The sequence below is a fragment of the Mauremys reevesii genome, linkage group 5, assembly GCF_016161935.1.
Source record: "Mauremys reevesii isolate NIE-2019 linkage group 5, ASM1616193v1, whole genome shotgun sequence".
NCBI lineage: Eukaryota > Metazoa > Chordata > Testudines > Geoemydidae > Mauremys > Mauremys reevesii.
Genome location: NC_052627.1, coordinates 14,511,960 through 14,537,230, shown reverse-complemented (window position 1 = coordinate 14,537,230; position 25,271 = coordinate 14,511,960). Strand labels below are relative to the sequence as shown.

Below are 25,271 nucleotides of genomic sequence, written 5' to 3'. Positions count from 1 at the left end.
ATTATTGTAGTTAGGGAACATCTGACAGTGACAAGCTCTTTTATAACAATAATATTCTGGATGTGTACTTTTATTCCCCATCCCAACTCCTAGAGGGTTGTGGCTGCTCCAGATCCCCCTGGGGATCTCCCTATTTTACTCCTGACCCCACTTCAAACTCCTGAGGCCTGTGTTATAATCCCAGTCCCTCTAACGCATGCACTGTAGTCATGGGTCCATCTGACATCTAGACAGGTCTCCCTTCAGATCCCTGTGAAGTCACTCCTTAATCAGCTGGAAGTGTCAGCGTTGAGCCATGTGAGTCCACCTCCCTCTCCACACCCTGCACTGAGCATGCAGCTTTCAGTGCCACAAGTACCATATCTATGTATGGAATACACAGGCTTACTCTCTTTGCTGCTGCTTGGTGTGAAGTGGTCCATAAGGTAGCCGAAGAAGTTGTGAAGCTGTAGAAGACAAGAAGGAGCATCATGTTATTCACCCTAAGACACGAGCTAAAGCTTTAAAAGCTCTACCATGGAGTGTTCTTCAGAACACAGTTCCTCTTTTCACCTGAGCCTCCACAACCTCCTTTGCCTACTGCACTGTCTAGACAGTCACACCTGTTCTCACTGTGGAGCAGAACAGTGGTCTATATAGACCAGTATCCACTCTCCCAAAGAGGCCAATGTAAAATAATTCCATGGAAGATGTAAAACCCACAAAATGCAGCCAATTGTGCAATATTACACCATGGGGGGGAAATGCTCCATGAGCTCTAGGTGGCTATTAATTTATACTGTGAAGTATAGTCCTGCTCATTTCTACCCTGGGCAATGAAACTACCGATGCTGCTCCTATTCATATCAAAGACCAATCTTTTTTTAACTCTTGCCGAGCCATTTGCCTGAAAATCTCTCACTGTGGAGAGTTTCAATAATTAATTTTACATTGTGTCAAGTGATATTTAATTAACCATCTTTCCAATTTAATGCTTATTGTTAACAGCCAATTTTTCAGATGAGTTCATCCCACTGGAAGCATATTGGATACAGAACAGTAAAAAAAAATCTGGCCCTGGGAGATCAAGAATAAAAAGCTTCATCCAATGCCCAGTGAAGACAGTGCAAATCTTTCCACTGATGTCAATGGGCTTTGGATCAGGCTGAAGATGAGCATTACCTTATAACTGCTTCTGGAGTGCATGCAAAAGACAGGGCTTTCCTTACTACCTTTGCTTCACTCCACCCTGTTTTGTTTCAAGGGAGTTTGCAGGTTGGGGTATGGAAAACAAGAAATCATAGCATCCCTCTCTGAGGGTCTATCCAGATTTCCATCTCCCCTTCAGCTACCGTTTCTCTGATCTAAAATATCTCACATGCTGAAGAAAAAGATGCAAGTATCTGCTTACGGCAGACAGGTGAGAAAATGTTGAACCAAGTTAAGCAATAAGAGCTCATGTGGCTTCCCTCCTGGTGTTCATAAACCTCCAGAGAGGAGCTGTGACACCAAATTACACCCAACCCCGTCTCATTTCATTTGCTCCCCGGGGCTTCAAGATTAAGTATTTCTGGCTTCCGTCATATACAAGTGAACGGGGACTAACAGGCAAAAGAAAGTCAATGTGAAAAGAGCCAGAAGGGGACTAGGAAGCCATACGGATGTCAACACCTTACCAGAAAACAGACATTAACTAATACCAAGTATGAAATATAAACAAAGGAGGCAGTAGATCAGGAGCTGCTATTTCATTGCAGGAGACAACTGTCCCTGCCAGGCAGCCACAGAAATGGCTTTCAGATGTCTATCACAAAAGCCTCAAGATGCCACCCACTCATTGGCAGGCAGTGTCACGCAGCTCATGCTTACTCAGGCAGAACAGAGAACAAACACAAGAAAGGGGAACAGAGAAGCTTGTGCAAAAATTCCTCTATATTAAAAACCCAATTGTGGAAGTCTCTAAATATGCCTATTACTCACCTACCTACCACATAATCCTACAGTCACCCTTCTCCTCCCCTCGTCTCATCCATTCCCCTCCACCCACACACACACAGTGGGTCTTGTATTTTGTCTTCATCACTGCTCAATTTTTATTGCAGTTGCTCCTAAAGGCCTCAACCCAACCAGGGCCCACTGGATTTAGATAAAATGCTACAAGATGGCATGTGCAAGGCCCTGTACATGCACATAGTCTGCTCTAAAAAGATTCCAATTTAAACAGACAGCAGGAGTTATATTATCCCCATTGTACAGGTAGGGACCAGAGGCACAGAGGATAAGTAAGTGACTTGCCCAAGGCCGCCCAGAAAGTCTGCTGCACAATTGGGAACTGAACCCAGGTCTAGAAAGTCTCATCCCAGGGCCTTCCTCTCCAGGAAAGGATTGTGTGGGTCTGCAAAGCACTATGCACCTCCATGGCCCGATAAGAACTATGAAGACAACAACGACAGAGGGCACACGCTTCCCTTGTCTCCTTCTCTTTAGCACCGTACCTTGATCTGATCCTGCTCACAGGAGTACTCTATGGACTGGAAAATTCTCCACGTGCACCTTCGGCGCATCTCTAGCCGGGCAACATAGCGTCGATACCATCTTTGGATCAGGACAGCGGCCTTGAAGGCTGTGACACAAGGAACAGAACCAGAGAGCTGAGCTGCAGTATCTCAGCACCCAGGCAAGTGCTCTTCTCCCTCCCAGCCATGCAGGGAAAGAAGGGAGTTTTCTCCTTCACGAGTGGATCGTAGGAAAGAATTAACTCGGGCCGGCCAGAAAAAGAGAATTCCATTCTGGCATTTGGTTTCATATCAGGATGAAACTAAGATCTTTTCCCATTTAAAAATGAGAGCACAAGAGAGACTTGAGACTAGCCAATACCCCACTGGTTATGGCACTCACCTGAGATGCGGGATGCCAGGTTCAAGACCCTGCCCCAAATCAGAGAGAGCAGGGTCTTAAACCTGGTCTCCCACATCTCAGGTGAGTGCCCAAACCACCAGGCTCTTGGCTATTATGGGGTCTCTCTCTCTCTTTCTAAATTCCACCCCGGACTCAGGAAACCTTCCCAGAGAAAGTTTAGTTGAATCAGACAGGTTTCTACTTCAACAAATGGGTGTTTTTCAACCAAAATCATTTTGCTGAAAATTTCCCAGCCAGCTCAGATGTTAACATGACATTATCAGTTGTTCTTCAGGGTAAATCCTAACTAAGAAACACTTTCTTCACTGTCATAAAAGAAAAGTCTGATCCCATAGATCTCTCTCTATTGTCAGAGACTCTCAGGACACTTCTAGCTCTCCCTGGTGGCTCCTCATGGTACTGTTATTATTTAACCAAATCCTGCCTCAAAAAGCTTAACTCTAAATAGACAATTTCCACCACCTTTTGACTCTCAAGTATCATTATTCTCATTTTACAGATGGGAGCTGAGGTTGGGGAGATTAAGGGATTTGCCCAAGGTCACAAAGAGAGTCTGTGGCAGAGCCAGGATTTGAACCCACGCCTGAACCCTGTCCAGTACCTTAATAAAGCTGGACTTTGCCTGCTCTAAGTCAAATAAATACACGGCCTGATTCATCACTGCTACTCCAGTTTTACACAGCTGTCACTACACTGACTTCAGAAGGGTTACACTGACACAGAACTGGCCTAACACAGTGATGAAGCAGACCTGAAATCTCTACCTCTGCTTTAACCTAGTGCTCAGCACATTTGTGTAGGCTAGTCTTGTCCATCCACTCTAATCCATGCATTCCTGTATAGGAAACAAGCGTCTACTCCCCAGAACCACTGGAAACACATAAAAGCCACCGCCTGGGTTTGAAACATGCTTCCTGCCAATGAAACGTGCTAATACTTAGCACACACATATCTGTAGTGCTTTGCATTTTACTCATTCATGAAGCAATCCCTGAATTTACAGCTATTCCCTGCGCTAATAAAAACCTGAACACAAAGGCAACATCCTCAAGTTACTACCCGAACAACCCTAAAAACAAGGACACCCAGTACAGTAGAACCTCAGAGTTATGAACACCTTGGGAATGGAGGTTGTTCATAACTCTGAACAAAACGTTATGGTGGTTCTGTCAAAAATTTGCAACTGAACATTGACTTAAAACAGCTTTGAAACTTTACTATGCAGAAGAGAAAATGCTGCTTTCCCTTGATTTTTTTAGTTGTTTACATTTAACACTGTACTGTATTGTATTTCCTTTTTTTCTGGTCTCTGCTGCTGCCTGACAGTGTACTTCCTGGTTCTAAGTGAAGTGTGTGGTTGACTGGTCAGATCATAACTCTGGTGTTCGTAACTCCAAGATTCTACTGTAAGCCATCACAGTCAAAAGCCACAACTAACACATACACTTTGCACGCTGCCCTATAAATGGCTGCAAACTTGTGACCTTAGTGGGTTAGAGTGAATTTGAGGCTACCAACCTCAACTGTTCAAATCTAAGGACTGTTAGTAACCGCACCTCGGCTGATCTCACCAGGGCAATGGGACATGAGGGGAGGCAGACAGCTCAGGTTGCGAGGACCTAAACCAGGCAAAGATTTCAAGATCAAAATGAACACCTGAAATTGCACCTGGGAGCAAACAGGAAGCTAGTGCAGCCTTTGGATGGTTAGTGTAATGTACTCTCTATGGCCAACCTGCAGGCAACCATGTTCTGCAGCAGCAGCAGAATCCCAGAGGTCTGCAAGGTTAGCCCGATGTGGAGCACACTGCAGTAATCCAAGCTGGAAGTGACAGATTACACACACGAGAGATGAGGTCTCAATCCTCACAGCTTCCAAGGCCAGCACTGTGCTCACCTAGTCTGACCTCCTGTCTGACACAAGCCACAGAACTTCCACACAAGATTTCCTAGGGCAGATCTTTCAGAAAAACATCACATCTTGATTTTAAAATGGCCAGCGATGGAGACTTCCCCCCACAACCCTTGGTAAATCATTCCAATGGCTAATTATCCTCACTGTTAAGAAACATACACCTTAGTTCTGGTCTGAATTTGTGTAATTTCAGCCTCTAGCCACTGGATATTGTCCGACCTTCGTCTGTGAGATTGAAGAGCCCATTGCCACGTATTCGTCCCCCCTTGGGAAAAGGCATTTCCACCCAGTAAAGCCAGCTGGGAAACCAAGATCAATAAAAGGGTCTTAAATTGAATTCATGGACTGAAATTTAAACCCAGTCTCCCTACATAAAACAGTCCTTCCCTCTTTCCCTAAAGTCACTGGACATTAGAAACAGCAAAGACAGCCCTCAGAAAGTTGAGTTACCAGTCATTTACATTTAAAACCAGATCTTCTAGGTTCACAAAAGATATAATAGTGACCATACACTGAGCATCTAACATCACAGGTGAGTCATTTAGTGCTGCTAATGTATCAAAAGGTAAGCGACTGTTTTGTTGTGCTGCTTTATATATCGTTACAATTGCACAACTGAAAAAGCCATGTGTTCTAATCAACCAACTTACCTGGGTGAGCTGCATCTGGCAGTGTTTGCACTGAATTAAAAAAGAAAGAAAAGAAACAGATTTTCCCACATTTTATGAGGATCTGAGCAATAAACTGAACAGCAGATACACACCAACACTTAACTATTCACTAGAGGATATAACCCAAACAGAGGTAATCAGAAACTAAAATATGCCCATTCATTGTGGCAAATACAATTCAATAAAACCCAAATCAATGGTGAATAAAATATTGCCTTTTTCACCTTGTCTGAAATCATTAATAACTAAATCTGGTCACTCACCTTAATTAAACTTCCATGGAAGAATGTCAACCTGCCTCAATACCACAGTGATAAGCACATTAGAAATACAACTAAACTGATTTTACTTTAATGCCTGTGTAATTAAGGAAACCCTACTTTCAAACCTCTACTCAGTATCAGAAGTAGATCAATCAACAGCGTGGTTCCCTACCCTAAGTGAAGATTTATGATTCTTAGCAACTTTAAGATCGATCAACAAAAATACAAAGTAAGGTGCATTATTTTGGCAAATTTTAAACTGACGCATAAGCAGCGCAGAATCTATCCTGCTCCGAGATAACATTAAGGTTACATGCCTAAACACCCAAAAGTCAAGAAATAACATTAAGACCATACACATCTTCACCACTGCCCCTCTGTGCACATGCATTGCAATGCAGTCTTCACCGACGGTCACGTACTACCATATTTCCCAAATAATACAGTTACCATACAAAAAGAAAATAGGCCCTGGCACAAGTGAAATTTTTGCTGAGGATTGTCCTGGGGTCTCCAGGAATTGAAGATTAATCTTTAATTAAAGATTATGTCATGTGATGAAACCTCCAGGAACACGTCCAACCAAAATTGGCAACCCTAGATAACTCTAGCAGTCTGGAGTCCCCTTCATGTTCCTGCTCGTATGCCTCATTGATCTCCAGTGCCTCTCTGGCCCTGCCGTGTATAGCAAGATGGAAGATTTCACCCTCTCCAGGCTGACCACAATGTCATTCACTTTAAGGAAAACGTGAAAGCACCTCAACCGTGTCTTAGTTTCTGCCTGGTTCCTAGTGTTTCAAGTGGCTTGGTTTGCTCCATTTCCTCCCGCACCCACACCCTGAAGAGTACGTTTTCTATTGACACCCTGCAATAAGTACCTGGCACACAGGAATGCTGGGCGGAGACTGGAGTTTAGTTCTGACTTCAGTCAGAGCTACAAAAGGTTATACCCCCTTCAGTGGGTACTTAATGGGCATCTCTCACAATCCATAATTTCAAACATTCAGGAAAGTTGGGGTGCTCAGGAGAACACGTTCAAGGAATTAACAACGCCCTTGCTTCCCAATGTGGACATATGGACAAAACCATTCTGTCCTTTGGTGGATGTGCCGCAGGGTTTACACACTGCTCAGCAAAACATCACATTGGAGCGTCAGGCAACGTACAAAAAGCAGATGAGACATAGGATCAGTTTGAGGCCAAGTCAACCAACCAGCAGGTAGGACGTGAGAGAGGAGGCAGCTCCCTAGTGGCCTGTTGTAGCATTAATAAAACAAATGGGGTTACATTTTACTCAGACATATGCAGGGACTCTGGCTGCAGCGGGAAACTCTCAGACGAATTAAAAATGGAGAAAGCCCCAAATGGTGAAAAAAGAACCAGCTTCAAAAAGGCAGATCTCTGCTCTTAGATCCTGATCCAAAGTCCACCAGGAAAGACTTTCATTAACTTCAGGGCGCTTTGGATCAGCTAATGCAATGATCTCAAGCCTGAAAAGAAGGGAAAGGGAGACTCAAACGACACACTTGGATTCCTCACTGAAAATTAGTTTAACCAATCCTGTCCACATTAAGTGAACGGAATGGCCTTTAAATAAAGAAAATTAAGTATTCAAATGGGAACTGGAAATGGTGAAGAACTCTAGATAGCCAGATCCACAGCTGGTGTATCTCAGCGAATCTCCATGGCCTCAACCTACACCAGTTTACCCCAGCTGAGGATCTGGTCTTGTTCATTATAACAGCATCAGAAGTGGGAATTTCACCCTAGAGCTACCAGAGGAGGCTGTGGGGTTTTGGTTTCATAGCAGTGCTTTCCCCATCTTAGAGACTCAGAGGTTAGAAATGGAAAATGATCTAGTACGTTGAAATGACATTTTTGAAGTTTCTCTTGTGGAGCTTCCTCTCCACTGTTCCATCAGAGAGATCGGAGATCACCTCACTGGGAAATGGACAGGGGCTTGGTCCCAGTGGATCCTCTGAGGTGTGTGCGCAGTCCTGGCCCTCTGCACTCTTTCTTGGGCTCCCTGTCCAGCTGTCCCCTTCCTGGTTCCACTGCAGCATGGGTCTAATGGGTCAAGGTTTCACGCTGCCAGGGTTTCTGCAGCCCATGTCTTCCACCAGAAACATTCCCAGGTGATTCCACAGAATGCAGGGTTACTGCCCGCAGAATGGCCATGGGGCTGGTGGAAGATGATACGTGTCCATCTGGCTCTGCCTCTAATCCGCAGCTCTGCAGCAGTGCTTCTGAAAGGTCCAGGAAAAACCAGTAATGCAGCTGCAGAGGCAGGGAATCCACATGGATTTTGTGGACACAGGGGACAATTTGGACCAAATAACAAATCCAATATTTAGTTGCACTTGCATAGCTTAAAACTCAGATTCCTCGTCTGACGAAAAGCTGAAGATTATGTTCAGTTTGTTAGAGACAAGCCCCTGTATATGCTGCAGCAAGCTGGGCCTGAACCCCACAGCAACACCTTTGGTTCTGTAGTACTCTGATGTAGCAGACAAATTCTGTTACAGTCTCATTAAATAACAGACAGGTTTTAAATGAATGAACTCTGAAAATGAATATTACACTCAGACCAGTCTCCTCGGTTTTATTTATTTTAAATTAAATTCCATTTTATGTTCTAGTTTTCAGTATGCAACAGATCTCGTTTTTAACAGACAAGCACAGCTGCATGGGAAGGCGGCAGGAGGAAGCTAATTATTTTGACAGCCGGGTACAGGGCACATCAGTCTTTTGGCAGCTGGGGATGCAGTTTGGGATTGTGGAATAAACATTAACTGGATGTTTCTGGTAAAATGATCAGCAATGGAATTAGTAATGTTTCTATTTAAAGTGTCATCTGTAGGTTTCAGAGTTAACGGGCATTTGAAATGAATGAAGCCGTTGTTGCCACTCAGAGGTAGTATTTCAGGTTGTCTATGGACTCAGGAAGACAGTACTGAACAGGTGTACACTCAGCTATCCTTTCAAAGTGGTTGTCACAACCATAAGGGCTGGAAACAATTAAAGATTCTGAAGCATGACTCTAGGGTATGCGATAGACTCAGCAACAAATACCGTGGCTGCATAGTGGACAGGGCCTTGGTTAAAGGTTTAAGATGTAAAGATGCTCTGGTAGGGGTATCTCTGCACATGGAACATACAAAGGTATCTATTGTGTTTGTTCGACCAGGAGCACCTGTGTGACAGGAAGCTCTTTAACCCTAATGTTTACAAAATACTTATTAGAGAGACAAGGTGGGTGAGGCAATATCTTTTATTGGTGAGAGAGCCAAGCTTTCAAGCTTACACGGCTCTGAAGGATCTGCGTAAGCTTTAAAGCATGGCGCTCTCACCAACAGAAGTTGCTCCAATGAAAGACATTACCTCAACCACCTTGTCTCTCTCATACCCTGGGACTGACATGGATACAACAACACTGCATAGAAAATACTTATGTAAGATACTGGCTGCATTTCCCGAGATTACTTGGGAATGTGGAGGAACACATAGGAACATACAGAACATGGATAACAGTATATACGGACTTCTCTGAACTTAAGATACCATGGTTATCAATATCTAGATGCCTTATTGTATTTACAGCTGGGCAAGGTTTTTTGACAGAAACTTTTTTGGGTGATAAATGCAGATTCGGTGCCACCAGAACATTGCAATAATGTGTGTGTGGTTTCGCTGAATGGTGTCCGTTAAAAAAAATCTTTAAAAAGTAAAAATCAAAACACTGATTTTTTTCAAAATGATTCCAATACTGTTATGTAGCCTTAGATAACTGATGCATTCTGTTGAGAAACTGATTATTTTGGAAATAAATGAAATAAAAAAACAAAAAAATCAGTTTATACTATATTAAAGCTACGAATACACATTATTGCCATTATATAGCTGGCATCATGAAACTATATCTGTGAAAACTGAAATAGAGAAAAATAAAAAAAGCTCAAAAATAAACATTGCCGTGATCCATTTTAATTAGAAAAACTAAAAATCGAACTCTGTCAAGCCCAATCACAAGTGACGAGACAAGAAGATCATTGCATTAACACAATTTAAAATAGACACTGTCAACCTGCTTAACCACAAACTCTAACCTCTAAAAGAGCCAAAGCGCTTAATTCTCCATCATCCCAGTTTGGTTTGGCAAACCCACAGCACAAAACAGCCCGTGTTTTGGTTTCAGTTTCAAAGTCTGTAGAAAGTCGTGTTCATGCCAGCACAGCTCTCGCTATCAGAGCGTGGGAGCACAATACATGCACGTTTACCAGTAAATGACAAATTAACATGGGCAACAACAGCAACAGATTTGCTTTGCTTTACAGCTTTGCCTCTGCCTTTAATCTCAGCCTCAGCTAAAAGCTATTTACCATTATCTTCTTTGGGAACTGAATGTCCTTTTTTATGGGACACTCAACTATACAACTGGGCCACACAATGTCATCAGGTAATACAGCATCTCTGTGCTGAATATTTGTGACTTCCTAGCAGGACCTTTATAATCCACCAGGAAAGACTGAAATATTTTATGAGACGCTCTCACCTTTTTCCGATTTCCGCAGGAAGTAGTAGGCATTTGTGGAACTACCACATCCCATGATCTCCAAACGATGTTTCTATGGGGTTGCAAATAAATACAGTATCATCAAAATCAAGTAAGCAGCACTGGAAAGAGCATTCAATCAGAATCAGGATGGGTGCCCTGTGTCCCAAGCTGCTGAGAGACAATCCTGAATATATTAATACTCAGTAAGGTTCAGAAGCCACAGCTTTACAGGTGGTCTTTCTTGATTCAAGTATAACCCTGACATCTAATTTTCCCAACATACTGTGCATCTGCACACAACCTGGGATGTATTCTTTCGGCATGGTCTCCAGTTTGATTGTTCTAAGTTTCAGGTCAGATATAGGGAAGGAAATTTTGCAGGTATTTTGTTTTTCAATTAAACAGAGATGTTTTAGAATGTTAGGTACCTACATACCAAGTCTGTATTATGTGCCTAAAACAGGTATAGTATTTAGGTATCAACATATTGATGTAGATGGCTAACTTTAGACTCCCATGTTTGAAGAGTAGGTAACCCACAAAACTAATTGGTCTGAACCTTGGTTTGATTTATAAAAAGTGAAAGGTTGTTAGACAAATATTTACACACCCTAGACCGTATTTTATGATTTGCCTACAATTCAGACCAAATAGCTTTGTCTCAGGCCAGTCAGGATCACAAACACACCATGCAATTAGATCATTTTCACCTGGAAACAATGCATATTACAAGTGTCCATTCAGAAATTCAACCCGAATGGCAGGGTCACACTAATCAGAGGTTGCAGAGGTGCAGATAAAGGACAGGATGTCCGAGATGAGCCTGGAAGCAGGAAAGATGGGTTGAAAAGGTGGCTGGAGGCAGGCATTTCCTGTGTATGCATGGGGTGGAGTGGAGTGGAGTGGAGTGGAGAGATCAGGTAGTCCACCAAAAGATTAATTACAATAAAGTTCGTCAGAACAGGACAATTAAAGGAATGCATTCTCCTTGCACTGAACAAGTTTAGTCATTTCTAAATATGGGATGACAACTGTATGAAATTATACATGGGACTTTTCTTTGGGAGTTTGGAGATGTCATAGCCTGAGAATGATGCGAAGCGAGCCCCAAGCACACCATGTCGGCAAGCAAAGCCTTTGTATGTGTCTTACACTCCCCTCCCTTCATCAGGGCCTGTCCCAGGTCAGAAACATCTGACATATTAAAATAAATAACTCTAGGACTGCACTGCATCATTCATTCCATTGGGTGTCTCTCCCTAAGATATATCCCTAATTATGAGGAATTAAAGGACAGGGATGGCATTTAAATCTATTTGCTATATCACAGCTGGAGTAGTGGCAGGTCTAAAATAAACAACTAGCTGTCATAAGAAAATAATCAGCTTTGTTAAATAAATACCGCTTTTCTTCACCTTCTGGTTTTACTCCGGGGGGTATTACACCATCAATGAATTGCTTGGATCCCAGCCACTCTCTTTAATTCTCACCATTGTCAAGAGTGCCAAGACAGCACCCAGCCAGCACACATTTTAGGAATCAGCCAAATTTTGAAATCTCTTACTCTGGGGAACAATCAAAAAACCAAGCCAGTGGGATTCCTTTTTCATCATTCAATCTGTCATTTGTTTTGGAGACCACGGACACAGCCTATGAGCTCATATTCCTTCCAGGTACAGAAGAAACTAGAATGAGCAGAGGAGTCCTGAAGGCTAACACAGCTAAGGTATTCCTGTCCATTCCTTCTGAGACAGGAGGGGATGAAAGATGCTCTGCTTTGGTTTGCGATAGAAGGCGGCAAGTTTAGTACAAAAGCGTGTGGGACAGGAGCCTACATTTTAGGAAGCTGCCATGAAAGGAACATGGCCCATGTCTGTCAGCAATATTTCTGACAACATCTCAGTCAACTGATGGTGAAGCATTGGTCACAGACAGTGCAATGTGAAAACTATGGGGTTTACTTTCAACAGGGTTCTTGGGTGACAGAAAGATGGCCAGGAAGGAGATGCAGGGGGTGGCAGGGAAGGACCTGACTGAGGGGTAAAGAGGGGAGAGATTCATAGTGGGAGTGGCAGACCAGAACTCAACTAGTTTTGAAGGGCACCGAAATAATCTGATTGTGTGGGGAGTGGGGCGCTTTTCCTTCTAGCTCTAGAGCAGTGGTTCCCAAACTTGTTCCACTGCTTGTGCAGGGAAAGCCCCCAATGGGCCGGGCCGGTTTGTGTACCTGCCACGTCCGCAGGTTCGGCTGATCATGGCACCCAGTGGCCGCAGTTCGCCGCTCCAGGCCAATGGGAGCTGCTGGAAGCAGCGCGGGCTGAGGGACTTACTGGCCACCACTTCCAGCATCTCCCATTGGCCTGGAGCAGTGAACTGCGGCCACTGGGCGCCGCGATCGGCTGAACCTGCGGACACGGCAGGTACACAAACCGGCCCAGCCCACCAGGGGCTTTCCTTGCACAAGCAGCAGAACAAGTTTGGGAACCACTGCTCTAGAGGAAGGGGGCCCATCACCTTTCCATCTCCATGCCCTCTCCACCTGCCTCCCGAAACTGGCCACATGCATTCACAAACACTAAGGGTATGTCTACACTACAGGATTAGTCCGATTTTACAGAAATCGATTTTTGGAAACAGATTGTATAAAGTCGAGTGCACGCAGCCACACTAAGCACATTAATTCGGCGGTGTGCGTCCATGTACCGAGGCTAGCATCGACTTCCGGAGCGTTGCACTGTGGGTAGCTATCCCACAGTTCCTGCAGTCTCCCCCGCCCATTGGAATTCTGGGTTGAAATCCCAATGCCTGATGGGGCCAAAAGTTTGTCACGAGTGGTTATGGGTAAGCGTTGTCAGTCAATCCTCCCTCCGTTAAAGCAACGGCAGACAATCATTTTGCGTCCTTTTCCCTGGAATGCCCGGGCAGACGCCATAGCACGGGAACCATGGAGCCCATTCAGCCTTTTTTCACTGTCACTGTATGTCTACTGGATGCTGCTGACAGACGCAGTACTGCAGCACTACACAGCAGCATCCCCTTGTCTTTTGCAAGTTAGCAAAGATGGTTACCAGTCATACTGTATCGTCTGCTGCTGTCATGGGTGCTCTTGGCCGGCCTCAGTGAGGTCGGTCAGGGGCACCTGGACAAAAATGGGAATGACTCCCCAGGTCATTCTCTTCTTTAAATTTTGTCTAATGGAGAGTCAGTCCTGCCTAGAATATCAGGCAAACCTAAAGAACCAGAGAGGCAAACGGCCGCTCTGGGTCAGAGCCCCAGACATCCCGCAGAAATGATGAGCTGCATGCCATTCTAGGGGTACCCCTGGAACAACCCCACCTGTTGCTTCCCTCCTCCCCCACCCCTCCTGGGCTACCGTGGCAGTTATCCCCCCATTTGTGTGATGAAGTAATAAAGAATGCAGGAATAAGAAACAACACTGACTTTATTGCAAGCAGAGATCAAAGCGGGGAGGGGAGGGCGGTTGGCTTACAGTGAAGTAGAGTGAACCACCATTCTGCACTTGCTCAGCCTATAGCTGAAAATGGGAATCTGTGATAAGCACTAGGATAGAAGCACAGGCAGGACTGAATCTCCATTTGTGTGTGGGCCTTTGGTTGACACTGGTAAAATACAAAATGTCCCAGGATATGTATGTTGGGGGACAGTTCTAAACAGCAGCTTAATTTTTTTATTTGCAGCAAAATGTAGAGGTCTAAGTATCTGATTGTGAGCCCTGGTAGCAAGGAGTAGGCTGGGGTAGGCGCGACCACACGGTGCTGCTGACTGGGAGAGTAGCCTGAGGCAGAAGCCTCCAGCTGGCATGATATTCCAGGCAGGACTGAATCTCCATTAGACAAAACTTAAAGAAGAGAATGACCTAGAGTCATTCCCATTTTTGCCCAGGTGCCCCCGGCTGACCTCACCGAGGCCAGCCAGGAGCACTCACGGGACGACAATGACAGATATCAGTCATACTATACCGTCTGCTGTCCGCAAGGCAAGGCAAGGCAAGGGGATGCTGCTGTGTAGCACTGCAGCACCGTGTCTGCCAGCAGCATCCAGTAAACATATGGTGACATTGAAAAAAGGCGAGAAACTATTTTTTTCCCTTTGCTTTCACAGGGAGTGGGGGGGTGGGCGGCGTGTGGAAGGGGCTGATGACATATAACCTGAACCACCCGCAACAATGTTTTTGACCCTTCAGGCTTTGGGAGCTCAGCCCAGAATTCAAATGGTTTTCGGAGAGTGCGGGAACTGTGGGATAGCTACAGTCGTCAGTCACCCCTCCCTCCGTGAGCATCCATTTGATTCTTTGGCTTTCTGGTACGCTTGTCTCAGCTCCTTAAGTTTCACGCAGCACTGTGTTGAGCCCCTGTTGTGGCCTCTGTCCATCATGGCCTTGGAGATTTTTTCAAATGTTTTGGCATTTCATCTATTGGAACGGAGTTCTGATAGAACAGATTCATCTCCCCATACAGAGATCAGATTCAGTATCTCCTGTACGGTCCATGCTGGAGCTCTTTTTTGATTCTGGGACTGCATGGTCACCTGTGCTGATCAGCGCTCCACGCTGGGCAAACAGGAAATAAAATTCAAAAGTTCGCAGGGCTTTTCCTGTTTACCTGGCCACTGCATCTGAGTTCAGATTGCTGTCCAGAGCGGTCACAATGGTGCACTGTGGGATAGCTCCCAGAGGCCAATACCGTCGAATTGCGGCCACATTAACCCTAATTCGAAATGGCAATGTCGATTTCAGCGCAACTCCCCTCGTCAGGGAGGAGTACAGAAATCGATTTTAAGAGCCCTTTATATCGAAGTAAAGGGCTTCGTTGTGTGGACGGGTGCAGGGTTAATTCGATTTAACGCTGCTAAATTCAAGATAAACTCGTAGTGCAGACCAGGCCAAAGTAACAATGCCTACAAGGCGTTGCAATAAAAGGGCACGCGTGCAGCTTATTCTCACCTACATAGGAAAATTCAGTTCCGTTCTGGTGCCATGAACGGTGAGAAACCACTGAAGTGAGAGCTGTGCAAACAGCAGCTGTAAACCCAGCATTAAATCCCCACCACCATGGGGCCTTGGGGAAAAACTGCGGAGAGGAGCCAGCCCTAGACTCCAGCGGCAGGGGCAGCAGCCACCAAACAGGGACCCCGGGACACTCCAGTCTAAACTGTACAATTTTCTGACTCTCCCTGCCCTGTGCTGACTGCAGGGGCACCATGGGGTGGGGGAAGGGGAGACACAGTGGTACCCTCCTGCTATCCTGGGGAGCCCTGGCTGAGCTGCACGGTTGTAAGTGAAGTGGGGTGCTCTGAGCAGAGCCTCACCCTCACAGGAGAGCCGTGACTGGTCCACAGTGTTGTCAGTCAACAGAGCTCTGGGTGGGAGGGGACTCCCCCAATGAACCAGGTGAGTGGGGGAAGGGGTGGGTCAAACAGGGACTTCCCCTCCGCCCCCCAATCCCTTTCACATGCCTCCTCCCCCTGACCCTCCCACTCTCTCTGCAGGCAGGGGCCATGGACCTGTGATTGAGGGGAGGGGGCACTGCCAGGGGATTCAGGGATGTGTGCAGAGGTGGGAGGCACTGCTGGGTGCCATAGGAAAGAATCACAACAAATGCTCCCTGCGGGGAAGCACCAGCCCCAACCCGGGATGCACCACAGAACGTCCTCCAGTTGAGAGCTCTGCTTTAATCCCAGAACGCCGCCCTGGAAAACATCCTCCCATCTAATCCTAGACATCGAGTCAGTCTTACTGCCAGGGCCAGATCGCCCCTCCTGGGTTTCCTCCGCTGCTTTGTGCCCCCAAGGACAAGACTTCACTTCTGGAAAACTATAGCACAGTCAAAAACATCGCAGCATGGGATCTTGGTTCTCCGCCTAGTTGTGATGTTGTGTCATTATTATTTGTATTACCAAAGTCCTAGGCCCCCTAGTCCTGGGCAAGGACCTCATTGTGTTGTACACACGCAGATGAGACAGTCCCTGCCCCAATGAGTTTACAGTCTAAATGCACGGAGACCGTCCTAATAAGCAGATATTAAAAAGCAAAGCAACAGTGATAAAAAGCTGCACAATGACCAAGAACACTCACCTACTCTTCAAACCAGAGCCCAACAGATAAAAAAAACAAAAGACAAAGAAAGAACAAAAGCACCAAAGAATGACAACTGCATTGACAGTCAGGTTGAGCCAGTCAGCAAAGCAGCACAAGTTATGTCTTCGTAAAAAAACAAAAACATATGCACAGCGCCATTTCCCTGCTCAGCAGTGTTGTAATCATTGCACTTAAATATAGACAAGACTTGCAAGAGTCCACACCTCCTACCAATACAGCATATATACTCCGCTGTTGGGTCAGGAATCAAACTGAGACTACAACAGATCTTTGTTTTGGTGTGACGATTCTCATCACTGAGTTTTCTAAACACCCAGAATACATATATTAAAAAGGCAAATGATGAAGAAAAAATAAGGTGCAAGTCAGAGCCAGGGGCAGCTCTAGGCTTTTTGCCACCCCAAGCACGGCAGGCAGGCTGCCTCTGGCGGTTTGCCTGCGGAGGGTCCGCTGGTCCCGTGGCTTCGGCGGACCCTCCGCAGGCAAGCCGCCGAAGGCACCCTGCCTGCCGCCCTCGCAGCGCCGGCAGAGCGCCCCCCACGGCTTGCCGCCCCAAGCACACGCTTAGCGTGCTGGGGCCTGGAGCTGCCCCTGGTCAGAGCATGTCTTAGAAAAAAGAAATAACTTGCAAGTCAGAGCTAAAAGTTTCCTGGGCAACCCAAGAATTAATATTCTTGATAATCTTTATGGGACTTAGTTTTGCACTGAGCAGCTACATGAACTTTCCTGAGATTGTCCAGGATGGAAATCAGCACAGAATTTGCCACCGTAGCTATAGAAATCTAAGACATCACGCGAAAACACTATGTTGTTTAGGTACAGGAAAATGCATTGTTATAAAGTAGAAACACAGCTGAGAAAGATTCTACCTAGGACCTATGTTATGTGGGGCTTATACAACAGAATCCAAATTGCTTCGGCAACTCCAGATATGCGTGGATAATCGAGAGCTCAGATAATCAGAATTCAACAGACAGGGAGTCAACAGAATAGACATACACTGGCACCTCATTAGATAGGATCACAGATGCTGGAACTAGGGGTGCTGCCACATGCGGTGGCTTGAAGTGGTTATATACAGGGTTTACAGTTTGGTTCATTGGCTCTCAGCATCCCCACTATACAAATTGCTCCAGCACCCCTGGATAGGATGGATAGGATAAGGGGGAGTTGGAATAATCGGGATTCTACTGTATTACTAAGTAGTGGGACCATCTATGGAACGTGGCCAAGCCTGCTGTAAAAAGGAAGATATTACCATGTCATCTACAAACCACCAGTAACTACAAATTAAGATTTTGCAAGAAAAAAAAATAAAAAAAAAGATTAAAATAAAAGTCAAACAAGAAAAAATTCAAGGTAACTGACACTAAAGACCCAACAGCTTGTCTTTACCTCCTGATAGCAAACACACGCGTTCCACTGTTTGCAGTAGAGTTGGATCCAGACATAGGCTGATAAGGGTTGTTATGTTTTATAAACACAGTCATCTTGCACGTGAGTAGCAGCTGGGATGTTGGCAAAGAGAAATGCACTTAGAAAACACTGTGTCTCACACAGCTGATAGCGAAAGAACTTTATCAAGGTCCACTTCCCCCCACAGGAGTTATTTAATAACTCTACCACACAAGACACTGCTACAAAGAAAGAAGAAATAGAAAATTTACCTTGTCCTCAATCTCTAGTTTAAAGAAGAATTTATTTGGATAAACACTTCAAAGCTCTCTGGTTTTTTGTTTTTTTAACGTGGTTTGTTGTTTGTGCGTGTTTGCACACATATATGTATATAATCAGCCTTTGACGCTCAACATGATCAAAAGTCTCCGAGATGATTTAGTCGTACAGTCCCATCTGAGGCCTTAAAATGATGAACGAGCTACTCCAAGCATATCTTCCCCTTAGCCACTCTGTGAAAATTCCCATTTCCTTTTGCACGTCCAGCATGAAGCACATGTGCTGGTCCGCAAAGAGAGCACAGACCTTATGATTTATTTACTGCACACTTGTTTTGAGAAGCTTTCAAAGCCTCCCCATGTGACACTTACAAAAGGCAAGAGATCTGAAACGGATTAGGATTACTGGCAGGGATTATGGATGGGAAATGTAGCACGCCGGCCTCTCGTGTCTTAACTGAGCAACCAGCTCTTATACACCGTCCTGCTGCCTTTTGTTACATGAAAAGTTTCTCTGGGGGAAAAGTTCCCACTCAATCCCTACTTTGGGAGGAAAGGTCCCTTGCTCAGGTCAGGATTTTGTAGTGCAGAAATAAAGTGCAGAGGACATAGGCAAATTAAAACCCAAAAGAGAAAGCTCTCGGTTCCTGGAACTGCAGAATGGCTTTGTCTGTTCCTCCTTTGGTTCCTTTTAGGATTAATCAGACAAAAAGCTTCAAAGTAACACAGACGCCATCAGCAGATACCCTTGCCAGCACAGGGCTGTTAATAGCTAGAAAATCCATAGTTGACTCATCTTGTCGGGGACCACTATGCTTGCTGGGAATATAATAGCGTTTTTAACCAAATGTGAATCCCAGTGGATGCAGTTTTGCATTCCTAGCTAAAATCTGGATTCGGAGAACTAGAAAGGAGCCTCCTCCACCATCCTTGTATTCTGAAGGGTTCATCCTCCACATAGATGCAAAAATCCTTATTGTGGTGCTGGAACTAAGGATGCTGCCACACGCCCTGGCTTGAAGTGGTTTCCATTATATACAGGGTTTACAGTTTGGTTCAATGGCTCTCAGCACCACCACTATATATATTGTTCCAGCACCCCTGTACTGAATCCCAGTGAATTGATGTCATCTTTCCTTGTGGCAATCCTTTGCTTAGGAAAAGTAATGAAAAGACTGCCTGAAGAAACCATTATAAAAGTCACACTGTATATGCAGCAGCAACTCTTTGGTACTCGTTGGGCTCTGCCACACTTGGAAAAAGAAAAACAAAAATCAACCTAAATTAAAAAAAAAAATAAAAGGTACTTGCACACACCATTTACAGCAGTTACCCTAAAGGCGAATTAAAACAGTGGAGTTCAGTATTAGTTGTTCATGAGTAATCAGACTGCTGCTGGGTGTTTGTGAAAATTGTTTGCAACAAACCACACTGACATTTGCTTGCATAAACTATTCAGTGGGTACTTACGGATGACAAATGTCTGCAAAACCAGGATCCATTTGCAAACAGGAAAAAAAAAAAGCTATATTCACAACAAATGTTACTCGCAATGAGTAATTTGATCATATCTATAAACCACAAAGATTCCGTGCCAGATCCTTAGCGAATGTAACTCAGCAGACCTCTAGGAAAAGTCCACAGATCTATGCCTATTTACACCAGCTGAAGATCTGGTCCCCCAGCTTTGGGTGTGGCTGTTATGCAAAGATATGTGAATGAGAGAGAGGCTGCCAGCTCTACAAATTAAAGTGACGTAGATACGGAATTAAGAAATCGGTGTGGCCTCCTTTATTCCCACATTCTTCCTGGAACCCTCTGCTTCCCATCACATCAATTATGACACTATCTCAATAACTGACGCTCCTGAGTAAACTGGGTCAAAGCAAAGCTTGCAGTGCCTTTATCCAGGTAAAAAGTAGAGCATGTAGGTAAGTACGTAACGACATTTAGCTAGATACGGCATGATGAGATAAAGGACGCATGTTTCTATAAAGCTCTGTTAGGAAAAGCTCACATGACCAATTCAAAAATATTGCAAGGGACGCTGTGAATCAATGTTTTAAAGGGAGCAATCGCTTTGGAAATTATTTTGCTACGCAATGAATTGTATCTAAATTTGATTGCAGAAGAGCACTACAGGTACTGAGATGCTGTCTGATTTTATCCAGCAGTCCAACCTCCTAGACTTCGGAAGGGCTGCATACCCAGCCTCTGCTTCCACACCCAGACAACAATCCCTGAAGTCCTGCTATATTAAAGGTGTCCTGCATAGGGAATCAGAAAGGCAAAACCCCAGCTCTTTTTTTTTTTAATGTAGAAAGACAGTCAAGATACACTAAATACTTGCCCACTGTTACTTTTTCACATGAGCCATGGCTGAAAGGACCATGTGGATGGTCTGTGATTCCAAAGGGAAGAGAAAGGGGCAGGTGGAGGCCGGAAAAACATGCATTTGTCTCATCTTCAGTCATTTTGAGTACATTTCAGTGGAGCTCTCATCTTAGCATGCGGTGCATACACCTACTGTGCAGTATTCAATATAGAATGCCATTTCCGCCCATTTCACCAAGGCCCTGGGGGTTACCCTGGCAGAGAGTAGGTCTACACTGCAATCGGAGGTGTTACTGCAGCTCTTACCTAGGAAACTTTTGATTTGAAGACCTATAGTCCCATCTTACAGTCCTGCTTCGGGCTAAATTCCCACTGACATCAATGAAAATTGTGCCCTATTAGGAATGAGATCCTGAACACTGAAACCATAAGGGTAGGTATTAACCTAAAATCAATCCTTCCAACTCTGTGTTTTTCCTACAGCACCACAAATTGAATGAGTGACAGGTGCACGTTCACAGCACGATCAAAGGGAACATAGCTGCAAAATTTCTACTGTGCAAAGGAAATTCAGCCTCTGTTCATCCACAACCCCCTTAGGCTCAGTGCCATTATATCCCATAGGCTAAGCCTGGCTGTTCTATCCTGGAGGAAAGCACATTAATTATAAGTTACACACCGTCCAAAGTTGCTCTGCGCACTACCTTAGCATAAAGAACCACCTCTCAGACTGAGTGGTAATCTTCAGGGAAAATCAGCAATTCAGATCAAGGACAAACAGTGTATTTCCAGCCACTCTACAGCAATGCTAAGGGAATGCAATTTAAATTGCACTGGGATATCACTGGGAAAACATACCCTTCCATCACCTATCACCTTGCGGTCCAATTAAGGGCCAAGGAAATGCTGGAACACAGGAGAACCAGTCTGATTCCAGGGTCCCATGGGAGGTGTATTGCAGGGAGCCTGCACTGGGGATCCAGGCCCCTGTGTGCTGCAGAACACATCTCTGCATGGCCCTTCTCCACTCAGAGGAGGTAGGGGAGGGATGGGGGAAGAACACAGGCCTATTCACTAACCAGACACAGTTCCATGGAGGAGCAGCAATCTCACCAGCTGCTGTAACCCTGGTGCTGTAGCAGTGCCTGCAGAGTTCTCACTGCCCGTCCCAACCCGCCCAGGGATTGCTCCAGCACTCAGCTCATTTTACTCAGGGCTGTTGCTAAAGAGAGGACCATGAGGCTTCCGCTATGGATGTGGATCACAGGCCCCTTACATGTCCGATGAAAGAAGAATAACGAAATAGCCCTAAACAAGCCAGAGAGTCAGCTGAATATTTTTATTTCAGTATTTTCTTACTGGCCAAGCAAAAATAGAGACTTTTTATTATTAATAAACTCATCAGTACATTCATTTAAAGTGCACATTGCATTCCAGAAACACGAGTAAAAATCAGTTCCCTCTCTTTTAAAAATCTGCTAGAAAGCCAATGAAATTTTTAAAAAGTTAGTAAAACCTTCTGTGATGGGTTCAGTCACAGAGACCCCCTTGGGACTGTCACCTGACATGCTGGAATTACCTCTGAGCCCACTCTCCCTGCCAGCTTGGGACTCCAGAATCCTGCCTTGTTGAGCCAGACACACTAGCCTGCTGCAACACAGACCCAGGTCTGGTCCACGCCCCCAAAGCTGCAGACTTTAAAAACTGCTGAGCAGGTCACTTATCTCCAGCACCCAGATACCCAGTTCCCAATGGGATCCAAACCCCAAATACATCCATTTTAATCTGTATAAAGCTTTTACAGGGTAAATTCAAAAATTGTCCGCCATCTACAACACTGATAGAGAGATATGCACAGCCGTTTGCTCCCCCAGATATTAATCACTTACTCTGGGTTTACTAATAAACAAAAATGATTTTATTAAGTATAAAAAGTAGTATTTAAGTGGTAGGGTGTGACGTTACTGACATGCACTGTGATCGTATAGATCATTGTTGCAACCAGGGTTCTATGGTTCCACCAGGTCTTGTAAAGAAGAGGTCAAGTGGGGTGTGCATGGAAAGGTTGTAGTTTGCTGGTTATGATTATGCTGTCTGTATGTGTGTATCATTTTTGTATCTGAAGTTATGAATACTGGCTTTGTACTTGTATCTCAGTGTGTTTGATTCTAAGTAGCCTCAGTGAAGCATTTGGTCAGCTTCTTGAGAAAGGACTATTCTCAGTAAGTGCCCAATCAAGAAACACTTAACTGACGCTGGACTTTGGGAGATGCCAGTCCACATCTGAGCTTTTCTGGGAACGTTCAAACTAACATGTAAACAATGGCGTCGGCCTGCAAAAAGCTGAATCATTCATGGACATTTGACTTGCCCAGGTGGCTACAAACTCCATCTTGCTGCTGTGACTTTGCACAGAAGAACAAAGGGGGTTCCGCTCACAAGAGAGAGACTATTAAAGTCCCTGGAAGCCTCTCCATTTTGTCTTCAGCTGGCTCAAGAGATGGACTCTCCACCCCCAAGAGATGCCTGAAAGAAACTGGAACAAACAACAGTAACTACAGGGGTGTGAGTGATTGCTGGACCCAGAATAGGAAGGAGTCCAGTCTGTGAAAGAAGCTTATTGGAACATCTCTGGGGGTGAGATTTCATCTGTAATCAGTTTATTAATGTATTAGTTTTAGACTTGCGGGTTTTGTTTCATTTTGCATGGTAACTTACTTTGTTCCATCTGTTATTGGAACCACTTAAATCATACTTTTTATACTTAATAAAATCACTTTTGCTTATTTTTTAACCCAGAGTAAGTAATACCTGGGGAGCAAACAGCTGTGCATCTCTCTCTATCAGTGTTATAAAGGGTGGGCGATTTATGAGTTTACCCTGTATAAGCTTTATACAGAATAAAACGGATTTATTTGGGGTTTGGCTCCCAGAAAGACTGAATACTGGGTGCTGGGAAAGTCTGTTAACTAAGAAGCCTCTGAGCTGAGTGGATCTCAGTTTCAGTGAACTGCAGGGAGGCATGGCCCAGCCTCTTGGTCTGTGCTGTAGCTGACTGGAGTGTCTAATTCAGCAAGATGGGAGTGGAGGGAAGTCTTCTCTGGCAGGGGAGTTTGTTCTCAGTGGTATCCCAGCACATCTAGTGACAGTCTTGAGGGAGTTTCTGTGACCAAACCCGTCACGTAAGTGGTTCCAAGTAATAGCAAACAAAGCAAAGTAAGTCACCAAGCAAAATAAAGCAAAACCGCACAAGTCTAAGCCTAATATATTAAGAAACTGTTTACAAGTAAAATCTCACCCTCAGATGTTCCAATAAGCTTCTTTCACAGACTAAAAAGTGACAAAAAGAGTCCTGTGGCACCTTATAGACTAACAGACGTATTGGAGCATAAGCTTTCGTGGGTGAATACCCACTTCATCGGATGCATGTAGTGGAAATTTCCAGAGGCAGGTATAAATATGCAGGCAAGAATCAGGCTAGAGATAATGAGGTTAGTTCAATCAGGGAGGATGAGGCCCTCTTCTAGCAGTTGAGGTGTGAACACCAAGGGAGGAGAAACTGCTCTTGTAGTTGGCTAGCCATTCACAGTCTTTGTTTAATCCTGAGCTGATGGTGTCACATTTGCAAATGAACTGAAGCTCGGAAGTTTCTCTTTGGAGTCTGGTCCTGAAGTTTTATTGCTGCAGGATGGCTACCTTTAAATCTGCTATTGTGTGTCCAGGGAGACTGAAGTGTTCTCCTACCGGTTTTTGTATATTGCCATTCCTAATATCTGACTTGTGTCCATTTATCCTTTGGCCAGACTGGACAGTCACTACGTAAATGTACATAGCAGAGGGGCATTGCTAGCACATGATGGCGCAGATTACATTGGTGGATGTGCAGGTGAATGAACCGGTGATGGTGTGGCTGATCTGACTAGATCCTGTGATGGTGTTGCTGGTGTAGCTATATGGGCAGAGTTGGCATCGAAGTTTGTTGCATGGATTCATTCCTGAGCTAGAGTTACTATGGTGTGGTGTGTGGTTGCTGGTGAGAATATGCTTAAGGTTGGCGAGTTGTCTGTGGGCGAGGACTGGCCTTCCTCCCAAGGCCTGTGAAAGCGAGGGATTGTTGTCCAGTATGGGTTGTACATCACTGATGATGCGTTGGAGAGGTTTACAGATCCAGACTAACATGGCTACCCCTCTGATAGTTTCACAGACTAGAATCCTTCCTAGTCTGGGCCCAATCCTTTGCTGGAACTAACAAGGACGGTCCTAGGGGAGACATCGTAGGTGAAAAGCAGGGGTGTTGTCATGACTCACAGCCCCCTTTGTTCTGTTCCACCCCCTTTTATAGCTTTGGCACCAAGCGGGAATCTTTTGTCCCTCTGGGTCCTCACCCCTCCTTCTAAATGGAAAAGTACGAGATTTAAGATGGATTCCAGTATCATGTGACATGATCACATGTCCTGTGAGACCTCATTCTTCATTACCCACGGACTGGCCCACACATTCACAGGAAGGCTTGCAGGTAAATAAACCCATTCACAACCAATTGTCCTAGTCAATGGGAGCCATCAAGATTCTAAGCCACCATTAATGGCCCACACTTTCCATAGTTACAATAGGACCTCAGAGTTATACTTCATATTTCTAGCTTCAGATACAAGAATGATACATACATACAAATAAGATGAACACATTCCGATTATAAGTTTTGTAATGATACCTTACAAGAGACCTTTTGCATAAAGCATATTTCAGTTGCATCATATTCACATTCACAAGCATATTTTCATAAAGCATATGGAGTGCAACATCACATCTTCATTCCAGAACACGAACAAAATCAGAATCTTG

General features: G+C 44.8%; 1 protein-coding gene across 1 annotated transcript in view; it reads right to left on the bottom strand.

Annotated features, from left to right (window-relative positions):
* Nucleotides 1-18,162, bottom strand: part of PPEF2 (protein phosphatase with EF-hand domain 2) — a 39,902-nt gene extending 21,740 nt beyond the window's left edge. The window contains exons 1-5 of the mRNA XM_039541189.1: nucleotides 18,087-18,162; nucleotides 10,299-10,371; nucleotides 5,463-5,492; nucleotides 2,475-2,602; nucleotides 389-446 (exon numbers count right to left, since the gene is read on the bottom strand). Coding sequence (XP_039397123.1) covers nucleotides 389-446; nucleotides 2,475-2,602; nucleotides 5,463-5,492; nucleotides 10,299-10,353 — 271 coding nt within the window. The 5' untranslated portion in view covers nucleotides 10,354-10,371; nucleotides 18,087-18,162. The remainder of the gene's footprint in view (nucleotides 1-388; nucleotides 447-2,474; nucleotides 2,603-5,462; nucleotides 5,493-10,298; nucleotides 10,372-18,086) is intronic.
* Nucleotides 18,163-25,271: the final 7,109 nt, after the last annotated feature.